The sequence below is a fragment of the Excalfactoria chinensis genome, chromosome 18 (assembly GCF_039878825.1).
Source record: "Excalfactoria chinensis isolate bCotChi1 chromosome 18, bCotChi1.hap2, whole genome shotgun sequence".
Taxonomy (NCBI): Eukaryota; Metazoa; Chordata; class Aves; order Galliformes; family Phasianidae; genus Excalfactoria; species Excalfactoria chinensis.
Window position 1 is genome coordinate 9,170,949 of NC_092842.1, and position 23,707 is coordinate 9,194,655.

General features: G+C 53.7%; 2 protein-coding genes across 17 annotated transcripts; one reads left to right on the forward strand and one right to left on the reverse strand.

The window, feature by feature from the left end:
• Positions 1 to 1,063: 1,063 nt before the first annotated feature.
• Positions 1,064 to 17,037, reverse strand: LOC140260370 (protein MANBAL-like). 16 transcript variants are annotated; one of them, XR_011905539.1, is made up of 12 exons: positions 16,986 to 17,036; positions 16,045 to 16,143; positions 15,424 to 15,551; positions 14,712 to 14,972; positions 14,039 to 14,143; positions 9,684 to 9,765; positions 9,109 to 9,303; positions 5,147 to 5,245; positions 4,862 to 4,966; positions 4,395 to 4,676; positions 3,801 to 3,873; positions 1,064 to 3,122 (listed from the first exon to the last, which is right to left on the reverse strand). XR_011905539.1 is itself a non-coding variant. In XM_072352688.1 (10 exons), exons 7-10 carry the CDS (start codon positions 13,467 to 13,469, stop codon positions 8,566 to 8,568), a joined length of 660 nt encoding a protein of 219 aa, XP_072208789.1. In that variant the 5' UTR covers positions 13,470 to 13,554; positions 14,039 to 14,143; positions 14,712 to 14,742; positions 14,852 to 14,972; positions 15,424 to 15,551; positions 16,045 to 16,143; positions 16,986 to 17,036; the 3' UTR covers positions 8,312 to 8,565. The 16 variants fall into 16 exon arrangements, 9 of the variants coding, with proteins under 9 accessions (XP_072208789.1, XP_072208791.1, XP_072208788.1 ...); XM_072352688.1 differs by lacking the exons at positions 1,064 to 3,122; positions 3,801 to 3,873; positions 4,395 to 4,676; positions 4,862 to 4,966; positions 5,147 to 5,245 and adding exons at positions 8,312 to 8,673; positions 13,350 to 13,554 and having other exon boundaries at positions 9,684 to 9,920; positions 14,712 to 14,742; positions 14,852 to 14,972; XM_072352690.1 differs by lacking the exons at positions 1,064 to 3,122; positions 3,801 to 3,873; positions 4,395 to 4,676; positions 4,862 to 4,966; positions 5,147 to 5,245 and adding exons at positions 8,312 to 8,673; positions 13,350 to 13,554 and having other exon boundaries at positions 9,109 to 9,300; positions 9,684 to 9,920; positions 16,986 to 17,037.
• A 2,838-nt stretch (positions 17,038 to 19,875) lies between these two features.
• On the forward strand, positions 19,876 to 23,529 carry LOC140260595 (uncharacterized). Its single transcript, XM_072353105.1, has 9 exons — positions 19,876 to 19,966; positions 20,124 to 20,185; positions 20,488 to 20,641; positions 20,835 to 21,091; positions 21,292 to 21,377; positions 21,860 to 21,984; positions 22,440 to 22,551; positions 22,851 to 23,134; positions 23,357 to 23,529. The coding sequence occupies exons 1-9, from the start codon at positions 19,876 to 19,878 to the stop codon at positions 23,527 to 23,529; spliced, it is 1,344 nt and encodes a 447-aa protein (XP_072209206.1).
• Positions 23,530 to 23,707: the final 178 nt, after the last annotated feature.

Consider the following 23,707-nt stretch of genomic DNA (forward strand, 5'->3'; position numbering starts at 1 on the left):
AAAAGACCTCGAAGATCATCAAGTCCAACCGCAGCCCAACCAGTACCCCATCTCTAAAAAAAAAAAAAAAAAAAAAAAAAAAAAAAAAAAGCTAAATCATATCCCTGAGTACCACATCCAAACGGCTCTTAAACACATCCAGGGATGGCGATTCAACCACCTCCCTGGGGAGCCTATTCCAGTACCTAACCACCCTTTGCGCTCTATGGGGCTGTGAAGAGGAATGGATCTGGGGGGGGCAGGCTCAGGGTGCCCTATTGGTGGCTTCTGTCCCCAGGGGACCCACGTCCTGCCCCGGGTCTCTTGGCTGCGGCCAGTCCTTCTCCTGCCCTGAGTCCCTGGGGACAAACCCTGCAGGGACAAGGCTCCTCCTTGCCAGTGCTGCACTCTGACATCCTCTGATGACCAGTGCTGCCCTCTGGTGAGCAGTGAAGACCCCGATGATCAGTGACACCCTCTGATGATCAATAAATCCCTCAGCAAACCTACACTCTCTGTGTCCGTGTCCTTGTTCTCATGCTCAGCAGGGACTGGCCACCTCACAGTTCTGGGAGGCCTCCCCAGCTCCATGCCATGCACACCATGTCCTGCACCCCTGTGGGTTTCCCCTCCCTCACTCATCATCCGCTCCAAAGTCCTCAAGGATGGAGCTCCTCATGCTGCCATCAACCCCAGTACCCTCCCTCTGCTCTCTCTCAGTTCCTCCGTACATTTCCTCCCAAAGCCTTCACCCTTTGATCCGCCTCTGCATGGACACAGTGTGACCACAACACCCTACTTTTAGCCCCTCTCTTATTGCAGCCACTTGTCACTCCTTTGGGTCTCCTTTAGGCCGCTTGCCTCAGCGCCCCAACCCCCTACCCATCACCCAGAACAAGGTCTGCATATCCGCTCCCATGGACACCTCCAATCTCCCAATGACCAATGAAGCCCTCTGATGACCGGTGACATCCCAACTCAATCAATGAAGCCTTCTGATGGTCAGTGAACATCTCTGACAACCAGTGGAGCCCTCTGACAACCAGGAAAGCCTTCAGATGACCGCAGCCACCTTCTGATGTCACTGCAAGCCCTCTGGTGGCCAGCAGCTTGCTGCTTCATGTGCAGGGAAGTGAAGGGTGGGAAGATGTTGACATCAGTAATGGTCTGTAACGTTTGTGTCACCACTCCTGCAGAACCACGGGCTAGTGTCTGTGACAAGTTGGTGATGTGTGCTGTTGTAACTCAGACGTTTGTACTTTGTGTGATCCCGTGTTTTATTCAGCTTACACAGCGCGATGTATCCTCCGTGTGCTTTGTAACCACTGCAACTGGTGACAGACAAGGCCAACAGGTCAGGGCAACATTTGTAACCAAGCCCCAAAACTCCTTTGGAGCAATTGTGTCCCACTGAAGTCCCTCTTCCCACGCCAAGCGGGAATGAGATGCACAATCAGCCAGGGTTGGCCTTGCCGTGTCTGTACCCCATCATGTGGGTACCTGCAGTGCCCAGGCCAGATGATGTGCCCGGCAGTGCAAAGCCGGCCCACGTGTGTGCAGATGGCAAGGAGCATGCCTGCAGCATCGTGCACCGACCGGGCTGTGTGTAGAGGGCGTTCCACATTGCAGCTCCGTGCTACCTGTTGTGGTTTGGGGATGTTTTGTAGATATCCCACATCAGAACATCATGCAGAGCGGTGGCAGTTCAAGAGTTCACCTTCTGGTCCTGTGGCCTGCCTTCTTTGGGCACTGTGGCTCTCAGAAGGGAGGGGAGGAGTGGCATTTCCCCACAGGACTTTGAGCCCAGAAGAAGAAAGATGGAGCTCCCAGAAGGATGCCAGTATTTGACTTACAGAGATATTGTTACAGTTACCTGCGTATTGGAAATTACAATACAAGGAAATTTCAACAATGAATTTCAGTACAGTATTTTACCATCCAGTGCTGCTGATCCCAGTTCATGGCCTTGTTCATTAGAACACATATACACACACAGTCTGGAATCCATGTACAAACTTTCAAGTCCTCCGAGAACTGATAATGCTAATACTGCATCATCAGTTCATCACCAAAAATGATAAGTACCATCATTTTCAAAACCCAGTTATTTTGTACCTCTTCCTGAGACACCAAAGAAGTCTTGAGAGAAAACTGACAGCATCGTGGAAGAATAACACTGAGGATAATGTCCATTAACACTCCCGACAGGAAACATCAGTCTGCAAACGGGAATCTAAGTTGAATCAGTGCAATCCCAGGTGGTCATGTCTTTTGCAAAACAAGTGAAGAACCACAGTGTGAACATAGTTTGAAAAGTTAGATGTGTTACACAGAAAAAGATCAGAACTCCTCAGAGGGCACAAGCAAATCTCCAGCAACTTTGGGCAGACGGTTCTTTTGCTGAAATTAGCAAGACTGTGAGGAAAACAAAGCAAAGCTACGCCCTGGATTGGTGCCACAGTTTGACATCCCCTGAACAGCAGTCTGAGTCCCACTGGCATGTGAGCAGACTCCAGGCAAGGAAATACAGTCCAGCCACACTTGAGTTAGAAGAATAGCTTAAGCGATGAATTTGCTCACAGTAGGCAGAGGACGGTTACAAGCAGGCTCTAATAACACTGCTGTCAAGAGGTGATGATGTTGCTGCAGCATTGCAGCTACTACTGAACTTCCCAGTACATCAGTAGCCAAATATGCTACTGAATAGGAAAGACAAAACTATTTTAAAAAAATCTCTCAGTCCTTAAGGACACATTCTAAGTGACGAAAGGTAAAACAAAGCAGAGCCCACAGCTGTATTAAATCTCTACTCGGGTCACAATTCCTTTGTCGCCATATCTGATTGCTCTTTTGGTTTCTGAAAGTGCTCGGTAGAAATCCAGAGTTTACGTGGATAAAACCTCAGGATAACATCCATTTACTTACACGCTACTATTGTCAAATAATCCAAATCAAGTTTTCTTTACAAGGAAGTGTGCAACAAGCAGAAGAAGTGAAGAAGAACGTCACGTTCAGTTCACATTCTTCAAGGTGCAAATTGCAGCTATTCCTGCCCAAAACCTTCTGTTTCTTCAATTGCAAATAACAGCTTTTCCTTCAGCTGCTCCTAATTCTTCTAGGGTGGAAGGTCCAAGCGACTGAAACTGAAAACAAAGAGAAACCTGAAGTATTGAACAACAGTTTAGACCACCAAAAAAATCCACTAGGAACACAGGCATATGAACTGTCCTGTTCAGAGGGATAACTGCATTTGTACCCTCTAAAACAGCTGTATCTTGATGTGCACTTGTCTGTGAAAGTGAGAGTTAAAGCACAACAAGCACTTGAGCAGGGATAACTTTCCAGAACTGGCAACGTGTTTAGTAACAACTCTCACCTTATCTCTCTTCTGTATCTGAAATTTAAAATCTGAGCATCTTCACAAAGCACCAGCAGAACTGAGAAACTGAGCAGAAGCTACATTTTCTCCAGCCAAGAGGGAGCACGAATGCGGCTATTTGTTTTCATTGCCAAGATCGGGTGTGGCGATCATGAAAGATCGATCCCAGACTCTTTAGAAGAAAGTACTACCTTCAGTACTAAAAGCAACTTTATGTTTTTAGTGGTGTGCAAATCCATGGCATTTACAATGGAATCAGCTCCACAACAAAACTGATTTTCAGAAGTTCAACTATTACTCAGCAGAGCTTACTGCCATCACCCAGAGATTTGCTTTCACACAATCTCAGCTACTTCCATATCACACCCACTTCCTACAATCTAAAAGGAGATTGCCATCCGTAAGAACAGAACCACAGCAGAGTTTGATCCTTCGTACTTACCAGGAGTGACTTCTAGGGAACCATTTTTCCTTCCCAACTTTCTCAACGCAAAATTTTTGGGGTCCGTTGCTCCCTGTACAAAAATCAAACAATGAATTCTTAGGTCTAACTGCCCGTGTCTACCAGTAGGTAATACATGACAACAGCGCGAGAAAGGCTCGAAAACAAGATTAGAACTACTTGCAGAGCACAAGGACATCTGTCTCTCACTACATCCCTCTGAAGAAATCCACGTAGTGAAATGCAAAAATATCAAGCGGTTTTCAAAGAAACTCAACCACTGCATCACATCGTTGGTTTGGTACTGGAAGGAATCTCTGGAGTTTACCTAGTCCTTCCACTCGGAGCAAGCAGGGGTACCCAGAGCAGGCTGCCCTGCCAGGACCACGTCCAAACCATCTCTCAAGTCACTGATGCAAGGCGTGTTCACATTCCCTCTGTCCCTTTTTCTGTCACAGCTCTACCAATATGCAAGACTCAGAAAAAAGATTCCAAATAAACTCATTAAAAAATACCCTTAAACACACATCTTGGTCCTTATTAAGAAAAAAGGAATTAACACAAGCATAAAATGCATTAAAAAGGGCTCGTTACCCGTGAGGTCAGCAAATCCTCCCACTGGTAATCCACACGTTCCAGTAACAAACTGTAGAAGTCTCATTCTCTTCTCTTCTCTTCTCTTCTCTTCTCTTCTCTTCTCTTCTCTTCTCTTCTCTTCTCTTCTCTTCTCTTCTCTTCTCTTCTCTTCTCTTCTCTTCTCTTCTCTTCTCTTCTCTTCTCTTCTCTTCTCTTCTCTTCTCTTCTCTTCTCTTCTCTTCTCTTCTCTTCTCTTCTCTTCTCTTCTCTTCTCTTCTCGTTATCTATTTCTTTCACAAACTGAAAAATAATAATTAACACTGATGTTAAGTTTAATATTGAGACGTTCACTTCCCCATTACCCCTCGGACAGCTGGATCAGCAGTTATCATTTATATTTACACGCTACGTATCTGTTGAGTAATTCTGACTGTTGCTCACTAAGCTTTTGCTGTGTTCTTGTGAGGAAAAAGAAGTCTACAAACCTGCCAGAACCACAGCATCTGTCTGCTGGTTCTGGTATAACGCCAATAGATGGTATGCCTCTACCAGTCATTCGGATCCATTTCTTGCATTCCACACAGGCGCACCTTTAGGAGAGAAAATGGATCATAAACATGGAAACTACAAGCTACTACTTGGCTTCTACAGCAAGACCTTTGTACTTCAATACTACTGTACTTCAAAGCACCTGCAATCACAGTACGCTCGTTTTTAATATTAATCTCTCAAGCTGTGCTTGAACAACGCTTACGGTAAGGCACGCCTACCTTGCAATGGCCACATGGGAGCTTTGGGACACCGCCACGTGTTGCTCTCCTGAGTCCCGGCTCCATTTCTCAGCCACTCACACTCTGCTCCTCCATGTTCTGCAAAGGAAAAGTCCCAAGAGGGAAATTCAGTTCATCATAGATGTCTTCAAACCTCCGCTCTCAGGGCAGTCGCACTCATTGCTCGGGGTGAGCAACCAGCTGTGTGCTTACCCAATGAGCAGCGGTTACTTTTACTTGAGTGTAGCAGCCAATGCCTAACTTTACAGTACAAACAGTAACCTATGCCTATCTCTAAAATAACAACAGGAGCCTATACCTAACATTAAAGAACAAACAGGAACCTATGCCTAATGCTAAAACAAAACTGAACACTAACACTAACCTAACACTACCATCAACAACAAAGCTAGAACTGGCACCAAACTCTGACAGGGGGAAGAAGGAACTGGGGGCCCACAGAACCGGAGGAGCAACAAGGTGGAGGAGGAGCAGATGTTAAATAATGCCACCCAGCTAACGCCGGGGGCAGGGGCCGCACAGCAGGTAAGGTGCCGAGCGCCTGGACCAGCGATGGTGAAGCTGTGACCATGCCAACGTGGGGCCTGGCACGGTGGTGTGGTGCCAGGCCAGCTGTGCTGCAGGCGGATCCACATCCATGGGCTTCTCTGGAGGTGGATCCACTTCCATAGGCTCATCCGGAGGTGGATCCACCTCCATCGACTCCACATGGTTGGTGGTCACCAGGCTGGTCCAGGCATGATGGAAACGGGCTCTCTTCCCCCTCCTCCACTTGATGGTCATGGCGGGACCCCTCCTCCTCTTTGGTTCTGGGGCTCCCAGCTCCTTCTTCCCACTTAAAACCACACTACCCTGGTCTCTCACTCTCTTCGTGCTGGACATGGCTGCCTCCTGCCCAGCACTCTCAGAGGCGAGTGCGCCAGGTGGGGCAGCAGCAACCAAGGTGACAGCTGTGACATGGGGAAGATTCCAAAATGGCACCTGTGCTGCTGGGAGTGGCATTCTGCACAGGACGAGGAGGGGGCTGGAGGGCAGGGAACGGCACTTGAGCTACAAGGCGCTCCCTGAGCCCAGCGGGCAGCCCTTCTGTCCAACCAGCATGAGGGCACAGAGGAGCAGGCCCCAAGAAAAGGGCCCTCAGCCTCCTTCACCCTCCCCCTCCTTCCACAAGGAATCCCCCCTTGGGTCTGGCGCACGCAGCAAGCAGCGGCACACTCAGGGATCTCCTGAGCTCAGCACCAACAACAGCAGGCTCCAATGGGGACCTGACTACGCCTGCCTCCTGGGACACAGAAGCCCCGGCTTCCATTTCAGCACCCAGTGCCTTTTCCTGCAGGTCACCTCTGGGCATTGAAACATCACCAACAAGAACTATGGACAACTGAGTTCTGAACAAAAGGTTCAGAGTCTCTGAGGGAAGACCTCATAGGGAACAAGCTTCCTCAACAAGACTGCTTGTTACTCGCCTGGCTTAGAAAGCCCTTGCATTCAACAACCCCCTTGCATTCAACAATCACACCCCCACTGCTCGCCAGATCATCTCAGGCAGTCTTGCTGGCAAAGACGGGCTAGGGAAGTATTGCAGGACACAACTTCCAGAGGACACCCAGGGACTTGGAAGGACAGCAGCCACCTCAGGCCTGTGGACAATGTCGGCGTCCTTTCCCCGCTGCAGATGTTCAGCGACAGCAAGAGAGCATCTCCTCCTGCCACGAAGCAGGCAGCCGGCAGCAGGGAGCAGGGAGGCAGCAGCTGGGGTACAGAGCTGGCAGCAGAACAGGAAGCGCACGCTAAGTGAGCTGCGGGAGGCGCACACCGAGCCCAGCAACACTTCAGCTGCACCGAGGGGATGGGCACATGCTGGAGCTGCGGCTCCGTGCCCAGGGGCGCAGCTGCTGCAGGGCCAGCCTACATCAGCCCGGGCAGCTTCTGCCAGCTCCCACACAGCTTCTCCCCTTTGCACTTTCTCCTGCCAGGGGACCAGGGAAAACCAGACCAACAGAGACCTGGTGTGGGTCGCAGGCTGTCCACCAAGGCCACCGAGTCCAACTGCCGGCCCCGCACAGGACCACCCAAATGCAAACCCCAGCTCCCAGAGCATTGTCCAAATGCTCCGGAAGCTCCGGCAGCTCGCTGCTGTCACCACCACCCTGGGCAGCGCTTCCACTGCCCTTGCTCCTGCCACAAGACACCCAACATCTGCTTCTAATGCAGCTCCACGATGGTATCCTGTTTGCAATAGAAAAACACATGGAAACTGCCAGCCACTGCAACACGCGCACTGTGAAACCCCTGGCACTGCTGAGCCAGAAGGCCAGATGAGAGAAGCGTCTGCCTGCGATGGACGGGCTGCGGCGCGATTGAATCCTGCGTTCGAATCGGGACACCGGAGAGCCTCCCTGGGGACCCAAAGACTTACGGCAGCACCAACACAGCAGGCAGAAAGGCAACAAAACTGACTGCACTGTTAAAATCTCCCTCTCCCTCCGGCCTATGAAGGCAGCCCTTCAAAGCAACAAACACCTCCATGCCAAACCGCAGCCCGGACTCGTCCCGCCCACTGCAATCCAGACCGAGTCCGTCCGTACCGACCCTCATCCACACCCACCGCCCCGGCCAAACACGGCACTGAGGCGTGCGGATCCATTCCTCGCCCGCGCTTTGCTCGGCACCGATTCTGGCGGGGAGTCCTCATTCGGACACCTGAAACAACAAGGCACACCAGCACGTCGCACAACAGAGGACCGAAGCGCACCGGGGAGTCGCAGCTCGGCACCCGGCGCCACCCGGATCTTACAGCCAGCGAGCGACCGGCAAACAAACGGACGTCTTCCTGCCGCGCAGCCCAGCAGGGCCGGAGCCGCACCGCACGATCCAGGCTTGTTGTGGCCAAAGTGCAGGACCCGGCATTTGGTCTTGTTGAACCTCATCCCATTGGCTTCAGCCCAGCTCTCCAGCCTGTCCAGATCCCTCTGTAGGGCCTCGCTACCCCCAGGCAGATCCACACTCTCAGCCAATTGAAACATGGGAGAAGCAGCTCCATTTCCAGGGAGGGACGTGAAGCTGACCGCTTCATGGCCCTGCGACTGCCAGCCCGAACCAGGCACATTTTGAGCAGCTACTGAAAGAGGCAGCACCACTATTCAAATGTTTGTTTCGCTTTTATTTGCAAGAAAGAGATGCTAAATGCAGCCAAAACACATTTCAATGGGAAATCAAATAGGCGGGATACTGGTAATGCCTAAAGACACAGCTTCCTTAGTTCCTCTCCGCAGTCCACAAAAGGGAAAGCACGGCCATGCCTGAAAACAGGACCACACAGTCTGTGTCCTTTGGTGCACCTCTGAGGAAGCACTCCAAGCGATTCTGCTGTCCTTTGCGCCTCACTGCTCAAGCCCTTATCGTTTCTTTTTGCTTTCCTTCTTGGCTTTCTTGCTCAGCTGTGCAGCACTTGCCTTGGGTTTCTTCTCCGTCTCCCAAGTCTTAGACTCAAAACCCTCCAAGTTCTACAAGAATCAATTGGGACACAGTCAGGGAGCTCCCTAACAACTGGCTGACAGCTGGCTTTGGGAGCTCAAGCCACTTGACCGAGCAGCTTTGGGGACCAGCACTGAAAATCACCTTCCTGACCTCAGGGCACATTAGAAACTCCCCCTCTGTCTAGTTCCCAAAAATCCCATGAAAATTAGAGCCTAAAGTCTTCTATAGCAAGGTGGTCCTTGGCTAGTGGACCCCCTGCCTGGCAGCTCATAGAGCGCAGCAGCAGCTGCAGGATAGGACAAGCTGGCACCTCAAGGCTGCTGGAGTGCGGAAGGAAGGACAGAACCAAGTGCGGCACTCTCAGCAGTGCCGGGGCACTCTGCCGTAGGCAACAGCTACAGACGGTTCCCTCCCAGCCCACTGCCTGAGCATTGCTATCAGTCTCACACAGCGCTACTTACTGCCTTTGGGGACTTGGAAACTGGCAGGATGATGGCCAGAACACACAGGAGCTGGAAAAGGGCTCCAAACAAGAGTCCGTAGCGCAGCACATTCTCCATTAGTGTGGGCTCAGGGATCTCAGGTGGCGAGAAATGCAGTTCAGCAGCCATAGTGCAGACAGCCTGCTGCTCCACTGCTCTCACGGAGGCTGCCTGCTGAGAGGGGGAAAAAGGCACCCTTAGTCTCAGGCACTGCGACGGGGTCACTTCCTGCTAGCAAACATTTCCAGGCTAACTTAGAGAGCTGCTCGGAAGAGATCCAGGGCCTACTGACCCGAGAACAAAGAGGGACATCAAACTTGCATTCCAGTTGCCTTTGCCCGCCTGCCTAGGACAAGAGCCCTCAGCCTTCAGTACTGCTGCACTTGCAGGTGGGGGAAGAGAAGCAAGAGGGGACGGGTGGACGTCAAATAAGGGAAGAGCTTACCAGGCAAGATTAAACCTATCCCTGAGCTCCATCACACACACGTTATCACTGCCCTATTGATATCACAGCAATGTTATTCTTACCATTAAAGTTACCCATGTTCACGTACCTGGTTGTGGACGTGTTCACGGCCTTGCTGCTGCTGTGCTCTACAAAGCCAGCCACGGAAATAAAGCGAGCAGAAAGCTGATCTGTTGAAGACAGAGGAGTGAGCCATGCTTAACCAACACTGCTTCAGAGCACACTTACAGTAAGGCACACCTACCTTACAATGGCAGCTCCAGACGCAGCTCCAGACTGCTCTCCTGAAGCCCAATTGCATTTCACAGCCACTCACGCGCTGCCCCTCGACAACATGCAACAGAAGAGTCACAAGCTGCAAATCCCATCCCTGGGAGATGTCAGCACATCTCCGCACTCATGGAGCAGCGCTCACGTCTTCGGGTGAGAAAGCAGGCGTGTGCTTACCGAGTGAGCGCTGTTTGCTGCCAGCTGCTGGTAGGAACCCACCCAACTCTAAGTACGAACAGTAACCTAAGCCTAACTCTAAAACAGGAACAAAAACCTACACCTAACAATAAAACACCAACAGTAACCTAAGCCTAACTCTAAAACAGGAACAATCGTCTACTCCTAACACTAAAACATGAACAGTAACACTTACTCCTAATCAAAAACACGAACAATAACCTACTCCTAACTCAAAAACATGAACAATAACCTACTCCTAACCCTACAACTAAATTAACAAGAAAATCAACAATAAAAACAGGGCTAAGTTGGGACATAGGAGGGTTAAGATGGGACTGGGGACCCGCAGAGGAGGAGCAGATGTGAAATGAAGCCTCCCGGCTAACGCCGGGGGCGGAAGCCGCGCAGATGGTAAGGAGCCCTGTGCCTGGACCAGCGATGCTGCAGCCCTGGTGGTACTGATGCGGGGCCTGGCACGGTGGTGTGGTGCCAGGCCAGCTGTGCCGCGGGCGGATCCACCTCCATGGGCTCGTCCAGAGGTGGATCCACCTCCATGGGCTCATCCAGAGGTGGATCCATCTCCATGGGCTCCACGGAGGTGGTCACGGGGCTGGTCCAGGCGCGATGGGAACGGGCTCTCTTGCCTGTCTGCTGCCCGATGGTCATGGCGGGCCCCCTCTTCCTCTTGGATCCTGCGGTCCCCGGCTCCATCTTCCCACTTCCATCCTGCCCATCGTCCAGCCTCGCTCTCTTGGCTGCCCACATGGCTGTTGACGGCCAGAGCTCGGAGAGGCGAGTGCGTTGCGTGGGGCAGCGGTGACCAAGGCGACAGCTGTGACATGGCCAGGGTTCTAAAATGGCGGCCGCGCTGCTGGCACTGCTGGCACTGGCGTTCCACATGGCATGAGGAGGGGGCTGGAGGGCAGGGCAGGGCACGGCAGCCAGAAGGCACTCGCTGTGCCCAGCGGGCAGCCCTGCTCTCCAGCCAGCAAGAGGGCACAGAGGAGCCGGCCCTGAGCAAAGGGCCCTCGGCCTCCTTCGGCCTCCCCCTTCCACCACAAGGGAATCTCTTCGGGCTGCCATACGCAGCACCACGCTGATGGGGCTCCTGAGCTCAGCGCCAACAACAGCAGGCTCCAAAGCGGACCTGACTACGCCTGCCTCCTGGGACACACAAGCTCTGCTCTCCATGTTGGCATCCAGCGCCTCTCCTTGGGCGGCCTCTTGGGGGATTCAACCATGACCCACCATTAATACCTCCAGCTTCCACATCCAACAGACTCACAACAGCAGCAACAAGGCGGGCAGGAATGGGCCGTGCTGCTGACTGCGGGCGCTTGTCAAGCCTCCCTCTCGCTGCCCCCATTCTGCTCGGGCAGCCGGTCCCAGCAACAAACACCATCACACACAACTGCAGCCCTGACTCGTCCCGCTCGCCGACAGCCAGAGGAAGGACATGGATTCACCTTCCTTCAGCTCCGCACTCGCTGGCACCGCACGCATCGCCTCTGCGTGCCGCCAGCACCGCGAGCTGCTCCCCCGACATCCCTCCGTGCCCCGCACCGCGGCCCGGCCCCGCTGGCAGCACACAGCCCGCTCCTACCGGCCCCATTCAAACTGCCGCGCCGCCACGCCGCGCTGCCCCGGAAGCGCTCTCGGCCGGCAGGAAGCACTTCCTGCCCCGGCCCTAGCAACCGCCTGCGCCGTCCCGTTGCTAAGGGCGGCCTGGGGCCGGCCCGGGCCTGTGGGGGGGTTCGCTTCCGGATTCCTGGCGGGTGGCGCCGGCGGCACGGAGCTTTCCTTCTCCTTTCCTGCTCTGGCCTTTTGGACTCCTCTTTTCCTTTCCTTTCTTTGCCTTCCTTCCCCTCCTCTCCTCCTTTCCCTTCACGTTCCGCCCACACTCAGTACGCAGATCTCCAACGGAGGTGCCTGCAGAAGCTCATCTGTGCAGGCAGTCAATGGCTCGTGCTGTGCTTCACTGCTTTGTGCTCTTCAATGACCGCTCTGTTGTGCCCTTTCCTAACCCCTTGTGCACTATCAGGATGGCCCGCCTGGCTTTGCTGCAGAGCCTCATCGGAGAGTCTGCAGACGTGGGGGAAAAGCTCAGCAGCTGCCGAGGGAAGGTTTCATGCCCTGGCCTGCACACAGCCCGGCCCTCCCTGCTCTGCGCACCTGGCGTCCCCTGCGGCCCCTGTGCTGTGACCAACACGAGCGGGGCTCAGACCCAACGCCCTCCCTGCTGCCGGCCCTCCCCCATGCCCATGTGCTGCACCCACACCGGCTGCCCCAGCCCCGCAGCCCTCCTGCAGGCAGCACAGCCCCAGGCACCGGGCTCGGCCCCAGCCCCGAGGTGCTGCTGCACGGGCTGAGCCCAGACCTAAGATGCAATGACCACTCACAAGTATTGGGTTTCCCTCCTTCACGGAATCACAGAATTATCAAGGTTGGAAAAGACCTAAAAGATCATCCAGTCCAACCATTACCAGTACTTCCCAGCTAAATCATATCCCTCAACACAACATCCAAACGTTTCTTGAACACCTCCATGGTCGGTGACTCCACCACCTCCCCGGGCAGTGCATTCCAATGCCTGACTACCCTTTCCGAGAAGTAATACTTCCGAATGTCCAGCCTGAACCTCCCCTGGCGCAGCTTGAAGCCATTCCCTCTAGTTCTATCAGTGATTACACGAGAGAAGAGGCCGACCCCAAGCTCACCACAACCTGCCTTCAGGAAGTTACAGAGAGCTATAAGCTCTCCCCTGAGCCTCCACTTCTCCAGGCTGAACAATCCCAGCTCCCTCAGCCGCTCCTCATAAGCCCTGTGCTCCAGACCCCTCACCAGCTTTGTAGCCCTCCTCTGAACACGTTCCAGGGCCTCAATGTCTCTCTTGCAGTGAGGGGCCCAAAACTGAACACAGTACTCGAGGTGCAGCCTCACCAGTGCCGAGTACAGGGGGACAATCACTGCCCTGTTCCTGCTGGTAACACTGTTTTTAATGCAAGTCAGGATGCCATTGCCCTTCATGGCCACCCGGGCACACTGTGGGCTCATGTTCAGCCAAGCATCAATCAGTTCCCCCAGGTCCGTTTCCTCCACACAGTCCTCCAGCCACTCCTCCCCAAGCCTATAGCGCTGCTGGGGTTGTTGTGGCCAAAGTGCAGGACCCGGCATTTGGTCTTGTTGAACCTCATCCCATTGACTTCAGCCCGGCTCTCCAGCCTGTCCAGAGCCCTCTGTAGGGCCTCGCTACCCCCAGGCAGATCCACATTCCCAGCCAGTTTAGTGTCATCTGCGAACTTACTGAGGGTGCACTCGATGCTCTCAACGAGGTCATCAATAAAGATGTTGAAGAGGACAGGCCCCAGCACCAACCCCTGGGGGACACCACTCGTGACTGGTCACCAGCTGGATTTAACTCCATTTACCACCACTCTCTGAGCCCGGCTCTCCAGTCAGCTCCTTACCCAGCCAAGAGTGTACCTGTCCAAGCCACGGGCTGCCAGCTTCTGCAGGAGAATAATGTGGGAGACAGTGTCAAAGGCTTTGCTGAAGACTAGGTAGAGCACATCAACAGCCTTTCCCTCATCCAGCTGATGGGTCACTAGATCATAGAAAGAGATCAGGTTGGTCAAACAGGACCTGCCCTTCATGAACCCATGCTGGCTAGGCCTGATCCCCCGGTCATCCCGCACGTGCCACGTGATCTCCCTCAAGACAACCTGTTCCATAACCTTCCCTGGAACCGAGGTCAGTAACAAACTGTAGAAGTCTCATTTTCTTCTCATTATCTATTTCTTTCACAAACTGAAAAATAACAATTAACACTGATGTTAAGTTTAATATTGAGACGTTCACTTCCCCATCACCCCTAGGACAGCTGGATCAGCAGTTATCATTTATGTTAACACGCTACGTATCTGTTGAGTAATTCTGACTGCTGCTCACTAAGCTGTTGCTGTGCTCTTATGAGGAAAAAAGAAGTCTACAAACCTGCCAGAACCACAGCATCTGTCTGCTGGTTCAGGTATAATGCCGGTAGATGGTATGCCTCTGCCAGTCATTCGGATCCATTTCTTGCATTCCACACAGGAGCACCTTTAGGGGAGAAAAAGGATCAGAAACATGGAAACTACAAGCTAGTTGCTTCTACAGCAAGACTATTGTACTTAAATACTACTGTATCATGAAGTACATACTACTGTACTTCAAAGCACCTGCTCGTTTTTAATATTAAACTCTCAGACTTCCACAGCAAATAACAACATCTGCTCACAAAGAAAATGTGGAGAGGCCACAAGAGAGAAAACCCAGTCACGAAAACGTTTGTGTTTAGACATTCAAACTAGGAATGTATACTTTGCCATTGCCTAACCGTACCATTCTGTGCTAGAAATACGATGTTCTGCTGCAGAGTATAATTTGGAGAGAACAAAAGCAGCTAAGACCTGGTCCACTCAGTAATTTAACCATCCACTGATATCTGGTTCTTATCTCCCTTGCTTTCCAATTGCTCACTCTTTAAACACACGCAAATCACATTGTCAAGGATTACAAAAACACCATTAGCCAAAAAAATTATGCTGGCAGAATCTTAACGTTAGAAATGTGTCTAAGTTGGTTGCAAAGAAGAAAGTGGAGAACAACACACTAACCAAATACTCACTGATACAGAAGGCTTCTCTCACGTGAGCATCCTGAAAACAGAACCGCCAGCCTTAATGAACTCTGCTCTTCAGACACTGACTGAAATTGAAGGATTACGTGGAGCAGCCTGGATCTGGCAATAGTCAAAGAATCCTTTACCTCCAGCTCTTTAGCATCAAAGTACCGCAGACACTGCTGTGGCAGAATTGCGTTGAAGCCTTCAAAAAAAGCTTGTGTCTGTTCCTCAACGCCTCGGGAAAGTCTCCATTCTGCTACCAGCCTGGAAAAGACACAGAATGATAATTCAAAACAGGCTGTGCTAACCGAAGTTCATCTCTCTTAGTTTCTTTTATAATGAACCGTAAGCTGTGTTAAGAAAAATGATGGAAAGCTCTGGGGATAGAGCACTGTATAACTGTATTCTAATTGTATTCGCAACCTTCACTCTGCACAAGCAATTTTAAGTTAAAACCCTATGTTTCCAACCACTCAACTATGGAAAGCATTTTAGGCTCAAACAGGAGGCAGCATCTACTCACTGATGACATTAATGAAAGCACAGCAGTCACTGTGCTTTTCGGCAGTCACTTGCTATTCGGAGGAAGAAAAAAATGCAGAGCTGAAATCATCTGATATCTAATATCCTCCCCAGAAATCTCAGTCATTATCCACGACAAGGTAAAATGGAGGTCAAGTGGTACTGGTGAAGATAAGGAGGACTGCTAGCTTACCAAGAAACAACTACGTCCATTTGGAAAGCTCCATATTTGTTTCTGTTGATCATGAAACTTTGCTCTGTGGTAGAAACTCCACTCTCCATTCATAAAAGGGAGAAAAGCAGGCAGGAGACCCGAAGAACCTGAACCCAGGGAGAAGCAGATATGATGCTGAATTCAAGCCTAACCCGTCAGGAGAACTGCAATCTAAAGGAGAGATGAAACTCTGGGGAGCGTAACACAGGACCCAGAGTGTGACAACAGAACATTGCTTAAGCTGGAGCCTGAGCTCTCCCCGGCTTCCTCAAAACCAGAAGAGAACGGCCTTCTGCAGGAACTCCCTCCTTTCTGTCCCAAGGAGCATTTTGCACAACTGCCAATGCCAAGACGTTCCTTCTGCAAATGTCACCATTTCTGTGAAACCTTTCCAGATGACTCGTGACAAAAGCAATTTCTACTCCCTCATCCCTCAAAACCTTCCCACAAAAAAGCCTTCGCAGATCAGATGATAAGAAAGAGGGAAATGCTACGGCCACAGAAATAAAGCGCGCAGAAAGCCCATCTGTTGCAGACAGAGGAGTGAGCCGTGCTTAACCAACACTGCTTCAGCGCACGCTTACAGTAAGGCACACCTACCTTGCACTGGCCACGCAGGAAGCTCGTGACACAGCTCCAGACTGCTCTCCCGAGGCCCAGCTTCATTTCACGGCCACTCATGCTCTGCTGCTGGACATTCTGCAACAGAAAAGCCACCGGATGCAAACCCCATCCCTCACAGATGGCATCAGACCTCCGCTCTCACGGCAGTCACACTCACGGCTCCGCGGGAAAAAGCAGGCTCCTCTGGAGGTGGATCCACCTCCACGGGCTCAGGTGGACGTCGATCCACCTCCATAGGCTCCGCACAGTTGCTGGTCACCAGGCTGGTACAGGCGCGATGGAAACAGGCTCTTACAACTCCTCTGCCTGATGGTCATGGCGGGCCCCCTCCTCCTTTTCGCCCCCAGGGCCCCCAGCTCCATCCTCCCACCTGAAACTAGGCAAACTTCCACCCTCGCCCTCTTTGCTGCTGACATGGCTGTTATCTGCCTCAGCTCTCAGAGGCCACTGCATTGCACGCAGCAGCGGTGACCAAGGTGACCAAAGTGGGGAGGGTTCTAAACTGGCGGCCGCACTGCTGGCACTGGCGTTCCACATAGGATGAGGAGGGGGCTGGAGGGCAGGGCACGGGAGCTACAAGGCGCTCCCTGTGCCCAGCGGGCAGCCCTTCTCTCTGGCCAGCAAGAGGGCACAGAGGAGCCGGCCCCGAGAAAAGGGCCCTCGGCCTCCTTCACCCTCCCCCTCCTTCCACAAGGGAATCTTTTCGGGCTGCCATACTGTTGTGGTTTTGTACTTTTTCTATTGCTATTGCACATCAGAACATCACGTGGAGATCATAGATTGATCGATCATGCTCCTGACTGCTGCCACTGTGCCGCCAGCGCCGCCAGCTCCTCCCCCGGCAGCCCCTCCGTGCCCCCGCACCGAGGCTCGACCCCGTTCGCAGCACACAGCCCGCTCCTCCCGGCCCCGCTCACCGGCCCCGCAACGCCGCCATGCCGCCACGGCCCGGAAGTGCTCTCCGCCGCCACCAAGCACTTCCCCTCACGTGGCTCAGGCCGGGCTGGGGCCTGTTGGGGGGGGGCAGCGGCTGCCGGAAAAGGACCCCGTAATTAACGTCTCATGTCGCGTCCTTTCTCTCGCTTTCCTTCTGAATAGTGACAAAGGACCCCACAGTAGATGGAAAGGGAAGACTTTGCTACGGAAAGGGAAAAGGGGCCTCACTGAGGCAATGGGTAGTTACAGATAGTTTCTGTTGAGGCTGAGTTATAGTTATAGATCAAGCATATACATATTCATCAACTCTCCAAGAAATCATTAACATATTCATAGAGTTTCCAGGAACTCATTTACATGCTGTCCCTCCTACTGATGTGTGTGCAGTCCGTAGTGGGGGTCTCGCGCCGGTGGTCGTTGGGATGAAGTCAGAAGTTCCTCAGGTTGCTCTGACCAGCTCCTCCACTCACTCGGTCTTAACCAGTTTCTTTGGCTATCTTTCCCTTATGTATACCCAGCTGTGCTGTCTTAAATATACACCCAGCTGTACTGTAACTACAGCAACGTCATCATGTCCCACTGGTCCTATCTGCTGACATTCCCCAAAGCCGAGGATACTGAATCTTCATGAAGGGCCCCTATTTATGTGATTCTTACTCTCAGGTGCACGATGCTGCAGGCACGCTCCTTGCCATCTGCACACACGTGGGCCGGCTTTGCACTGCCGGGCACATCATCTGGCCTGGGCACTGCAGGTCCTCACATGATGGGGTGCAGACACGGCAAGGCCAACCCTGGCTGATTGTGCATCTCATTCCCGCTTGGCGTGGGAAGAGGGACTTCAGTGGGACACAATTGCTCCAAAGGAGTTTTGGGGCTTGGTTACAAATGTTGCCCTGACCTGTTGGCCTTGTCTGTCACCAGTTGCAGTGGTTACAAAGCACACGGAGGATACATCGCGCTGTGTAAGCTGAATAAAACACGGGATCACACAAAGTACAAACGTCTGAGTTACAACAGCACACATCACCAACTTGTCACAGACACTAGCCCGTGGTTCTGCAGGAGTGGTGACACAAACGTTACAGACCATTACTGATGTCAACATCTTCCCACCCTTCACTTCCCTGCACATGAAGCAGCAAGCTGCTGGCCACCAGAGGGCTTGCAGTGACATCAGAAGGTGGCTGCGGTCATCTGAAGGCTTTCCTGGTTGTCAGAGGGCTCCACTGGTTGTCAGAGATGTTCACTGACCATCAGAAGGCTTCATTGATTGAGTTGGGATGTCACCGGTCATCAGAGGGCTTCATTGGTCATTGGGAGATTGGAGGTGTCCATGGGAGCGGATATGCAGACCTTGTTCTGGGTGATGGGTAGGGGGTTGGGGCGCTGAGGCAAGCGGCCTAAAGGAGACCCAAAGGAGTGACAAGTGGCTGCAATAAGAGAGGGGCTAAAAGTAGGGTGTTGTGGTCACACTGTGTCCATGCAGAGGCGGATCAAAGGGTGAAGGCTTTGGGAGGAAATGTACGGAGGAACTGAGAGAGAGCAGAGGGAGGGTACTGGGGTTGATGGCAGCATGAGGAGCTCCATCCTTGAGGACTTTGGAGCGGATGATGAGTGAGGGAGGGGAAACCCACAGGGGTGCAGGACATGGTGTGCATGGCATGGAGCTGGGGAGGCCTCCCAGAACTGTGAGGTGGCCAGTCCCTGCTGAGCATGAGAACAAGGACACGGACACAGAGAGTGTAGGTTTGCTGAGGGATTTATTGATCATCAGAGGGTGTCACTGATCATCGGGGTCTTCACTGCTCACCAGAGGGCAGCACTGGTCATCAGAGGATGTCAGAGTGCAGCACTGGCAAGGAGGAGCCTTGTCCCTGCAGGGTTTGTCCCCAGGGACTCAGGGCAGGAGAAGGACTGGCCGCAGCCAAGAGACCCGGGGCAGGACGTGGGTCCCCTGGGGACAGAAGCCACCAATAGGGCACCCTGAGCCTGCCCCCCCCAGATCCATTCCTCTTCACAGCCCCATAGAGCGCAAAGGGTGGTTAGGTACTGGAATAGGCTCCCCAGGGAGGTGGTTGAATCGCCATCCCTGGATGTGTTTAAGAGCCGTTTGGATGTGGTACTCAGGGATATGATTTAGCTTTTTTTTTTTTTTTTTTTTTTTTTTTTTTTTTAGAGATGGGGTACTGGTTGGGCTGCGGTTGGACTTGATGATCTTCGAGGTCTTTTCCAACCTGGGTAATTCTATGATTCTATGATTCTATGAAAGGAAGGGCTGGAGGTGACAGTGCCCAGGTCCCCCTGGAACAGGCCACGGACAGTCCCCTCCATGCCATCAATTAATTCCCAGCCCCTGATGCCCGGTCCTCAGGGCTGCGGAGACACCCAGGGTCCCCCAAGTGCCCTGTGGTGCAGGGACCCATTGTGAGCACTAGAACTACGTGGCCAAGTCACGGTCATGTAGCCTGCTCAGCCCCAACTGCCACCCATTGCCTTCTTCCCCTTCCTGTTGCCCACCCATGGCAAGAGGGAGCCCAACAGAGGCTTTGGAACACCAGGGGTGTCCCCAAGGCCCAGGGGAACTGAGAGAACAGCAACACATCCCAGCCCCATCCTCACCCCAGGGTCACACCTCAACTCACAGGCCCGGGAGAGGGAGAAAGAAGAGATGGGTCAGCAGTGCCAGGCGGGGCAGGCAGCAGTGCCAGCATCATAATGGGCAGCTGGCCGTGATGTCACCGCGTTGCCGTGGTGGCGTTTGTGACACGGCCACCCGGGAGGGGGGTGTAGGCAGAGCACGGAGGTGGGTCCTGCATCCTGAAGGGGCATCTGGTACAGAGCAGACGCATCTGAAGGATGAGCTCCAGCATGGCTGACGCCAACGAGGAGCAACCTGGGATGAGTGAGGACGGTCCCAAGGTGGGCCATGCCTCTGGACGAACACGCAGTGAAACTGAAGGTACACGGGCCCACAGCCACCATGGGAGCAGTGCTGCAGCCAGTCTTGGGATGGAGATGACACTTTTCCATCTGCCACCTCCATCCTGCCCAGCAGTGGGAGGGGTGCCAGGTAGAGGCAGATGCAGAGTGTGACCTGCTTTTCCTTTGCCCTCCAGAGCGAGTTGCCGTCTGGGATGCGGTGGCCGCCTTCATTCGAGAGCAGCTCCTGGTGCACAAGGTGTGTTTGTTGGCTGTCGGGTTCCTCCTCGCCCTGTCTGGCTCAGCCGGGACTTCCTCTGAGCCTTCCCCTGCACACACAGCAGGAAACTCACCCTATGTTTCCCTGCTGAGCTGCATTTGGGAGGAAAGGCGAGGAGAAGAAGCAGGCTGTGCAGCCCCAAAGCCATCCCCGCTGCCCTGGCTTGTGCCTCTGAACAGCAGGAGGGGGCTCCTGAGCACTGTCCCCACACAGAACCACCTCCAGCTCTTCCTCCAGCCAGCCCTTAACTCTTCCTCCCTTTCTTCCTCCTCCGCTCGCAGGGGGTCTGGATTCCCACCTTCGGCTCCTTTGACATCATCTCCAAGGAGATCAGGACGGAGGACAGGACCGTGACCCTGTGCTGGCCCGTGTTTCAACTGGCCAGCAACCTCATTGCTATGCACCGCCTCAGGTCCCGCAGGGGGTCCCTGCCAGGTAGGAGGGGGGATTAAACCCTTGCTGGCTTCATGGATGGGGCAAACAGGGCCACCGCCTCCCTTCTCAGAAGCAGACCTCCCCCTCTGAGGAGCCCGTCCAAACGCGGGGCCGTTCTGGATGATGTCCCTTAGAAGCAGTTCTAGGTGAAAGAGCAACCTTATCATCAACCCCATCCCTGGTATTTTCTCAGTTGACAGGAAGGTGGAGGCCCTGAAGAGCAGCCAGGTGGCCGCAGCCGCCTCCGTGAGCTGGAAGACAGCACAGAAGTGCATCCAAAGCACCGTGTCGCTGCTCTCCAGCTGCCTGCAGAATGGGGAGAACGTGGCTGTGGTTCTTAAGGATGTTGGAGTGCTGCTCATTGACGGGCTGACCTTCCAAATGAAGTTTTATTATGACTTCCTCGAGACGCTGTCGGGGAAAGAGAACTTCAGGAGAGCCGTCCGCAAGGTGAGCCGTAGGTTTCTCCATAGCGCGGGCAGTGCCGTGAGCCTTACTCAGCCCGCACACGGCCCACCAGGACCTGGGCAGCTGCTCGAGCCGTGCAGGTGCTGTGGTGCTGTCAGCTCTCCCTGCTTCGGGCTCCTCGTGTCCCCTGTGCCTCAGCCATGACCAGGACATCTCACAACCTCCCTGTTCCTCCCCTGCAGGCCCCCTCGCTGCTGGACATGGGGGTGTCCCGTGTGACACCGGTGGCTTCCCTGGTGTTCTCTGGATGCCTTGTTGTCTTTCCCAAGTGAGTATTTTTCTGCTGCTTGATGCAGCTGCTCAGCTCTCATTCCGTAGCGCTTGTGCCTCGTGTCCGTCAGTGTCCTGCCCAGGAGGATGTGCCAGAGAATCACAGAATGACTGGAGCAGGAAGGAACCAAAAAGAGCACCCAGTCCCACTGCCCTGCGGGGAACAGGGACACCTACCTCCAAATGAGGTTGCTCTGAGCCTGGTCCAGCCAGGCCTTGAATGCCTGTCCAGGCATCCAGCATCTCTCTGGGCAAGACATCCCTGTGCCTCACCACCCTCCAGCCAAAACCTTCTTCCTCCCATCCAAAGCCAGTCTTCCCTGAAACTGTTTCCCCTCCTCCTATCCCAAGTGACCCTGCTATCGGCTTTAGAAAGCCTTCATGCAGCATGAAAACGTGCCTGTGAGCAGACAAGCAGAGCGAGCAGCAAGGATTGCTGTTGCACTGTCACACCGCTCACTGCCTTTTCCTCGCTTACAGGTTTCAAATGGAGTTGGTCCCCAAACTGCCGCCCCTGATACGCCGCCAGTCCTCCGGGAGCTTCTCTGGGTCAGGGAAAGCAACCAAAGTAGAGACTTTGCCACCTCTTACTGGGGGCAAGAAAGGTAAAGTGGCTTCCAGCTCCTTTCCACAGCACGGGCAACCAACTGGAGGTGGGCAGTCCCTTGCTGACCATCAGCCCAGGGCTCTGATGTGCGTCAAACCTTTGTGCCGGCTCAGCACGGCCTCTTCCCCTTAGGTTATGGTTGGCCAGTCCAAAAGAAAGGTGCAGGGTGTGACGTACCCCCATCCCTGACTATGGCAGGAGGATCTCAGGCCCTGCCCTCCCCCAGTGGAAGGGCAGGGACATCAAAAGTCACCCTGCCGCCTTATTGTCACCAGACAGCTCCTCTTTCCCAAAGCCAGCGTCCCTCCTGCAGCTCCAAAGCAGAGCTGAACTGCAGAGAGGAGGAGTGGGGACAGAGATGGTTTCAGGGCAGGTTCTGGGAACAGGCCTGAGTGCTGCTTGTGAGCGAGCCAAAGGCTTGATGGCGAATCTCCTCTTCCTTCCCAACTGCAGTAAGATTTGACAAGACTCCAACCTTCATCAGACGCCTGAGCACTGCAATTGTTGATGGAGGGCAGTTGCGAAAGATAAAGAACAGACTGCGGAGGGAGAGCATTGCCTGCAGGTGAGGCTGGCGGCTGTGGGCTGGGTTGTGCATGGAGGTGACCCAACGAGAGCCCATTCCCTAACACCAAAGGGTCGCTGCTTGTTTGTGGTCGCCCGAGAGTGCTGGGATGGGGACGCCAGGATCCCCCCAGCTCACAGGGCTGGCCCCTCTCCACATCTCCGGAGAGCCCCGGGGCAGCCGGTCAGCTGTCTGTGGGGAAGGCTGCATTACAGCCCAGGCTCCTGGCTCAGTCTTGAGGGATGCGGCCCCAAAGCCGTCAGCCACTCAGGCGGACCCCTCCCGCTCTGTCCTTTCAGTGTTCTGCCACCCATCCGGGCAGTGCATGCAGCCCCAGAGCAGCCGATGAGCTGCCAGCTGCAGGGCCAGGAGGAAACGGATAACCAAGAAGGGCTGGGCCGAACAAGACGGGTCAAGTTCCTCGATGAAGGAGGAGAAGCAGAGGAAGCCCAGCATGAGGGTGCGCTGCCCGAACTGCAGGAAGATGAGACCCCAGACAAACCATCCAGGCTGGCGCTTCGGGCATGCGACTCGGTGACACTTTTGAGGAAGAGGGTTGAGAAGAGCAGGGAACAGTGGGAACAAGCCAAGGAAATGGCAGCAGCAACATCCCGTGGTGAGACCAGCCTGCCTGAGGAGTCCTGCGACAGATCTGTATTGCTGCCTCCCATAAGGGAAAAAACGGGGTCTCCCACTAGAAAGATGACAGCAGCACCATCTCATGGTGAGCCCAGCTTGCCCAAGGAGCCCTCTGTTGTCCCATCTGGGTTGCTGCCACCCATAAAGGAAGAAATGGGGTCTCCCACGCAAGAGATGGCAGCAGCAGCATCTCGTGCTGAGTCCAGCCTACCCGAGGAGTCCTCAACCATCAGATCTGGATTTCTACCTCCCATAAGGAAAGAAACGGGGTCTCCCAGACGTCAGTCTCCAAAGACCGAAGCCCCATCCCGCAGGAAGAGCACACCCAACACACACTGATGCGGGCATGGGGTGCCCAGGACAGACAGAGCTCCACCGGAGGCTGCTTAACAGCTACTGAGTCCCATTTGGGTCATTGAGACCCATTTGTGTCATTCCTGCACACCACCTCCTTGAAGAAAAGCAAAGGAACAAGGAGAGAGAGTGAGGACTCTTCCAAGACCCCTTGCCTCTTTAG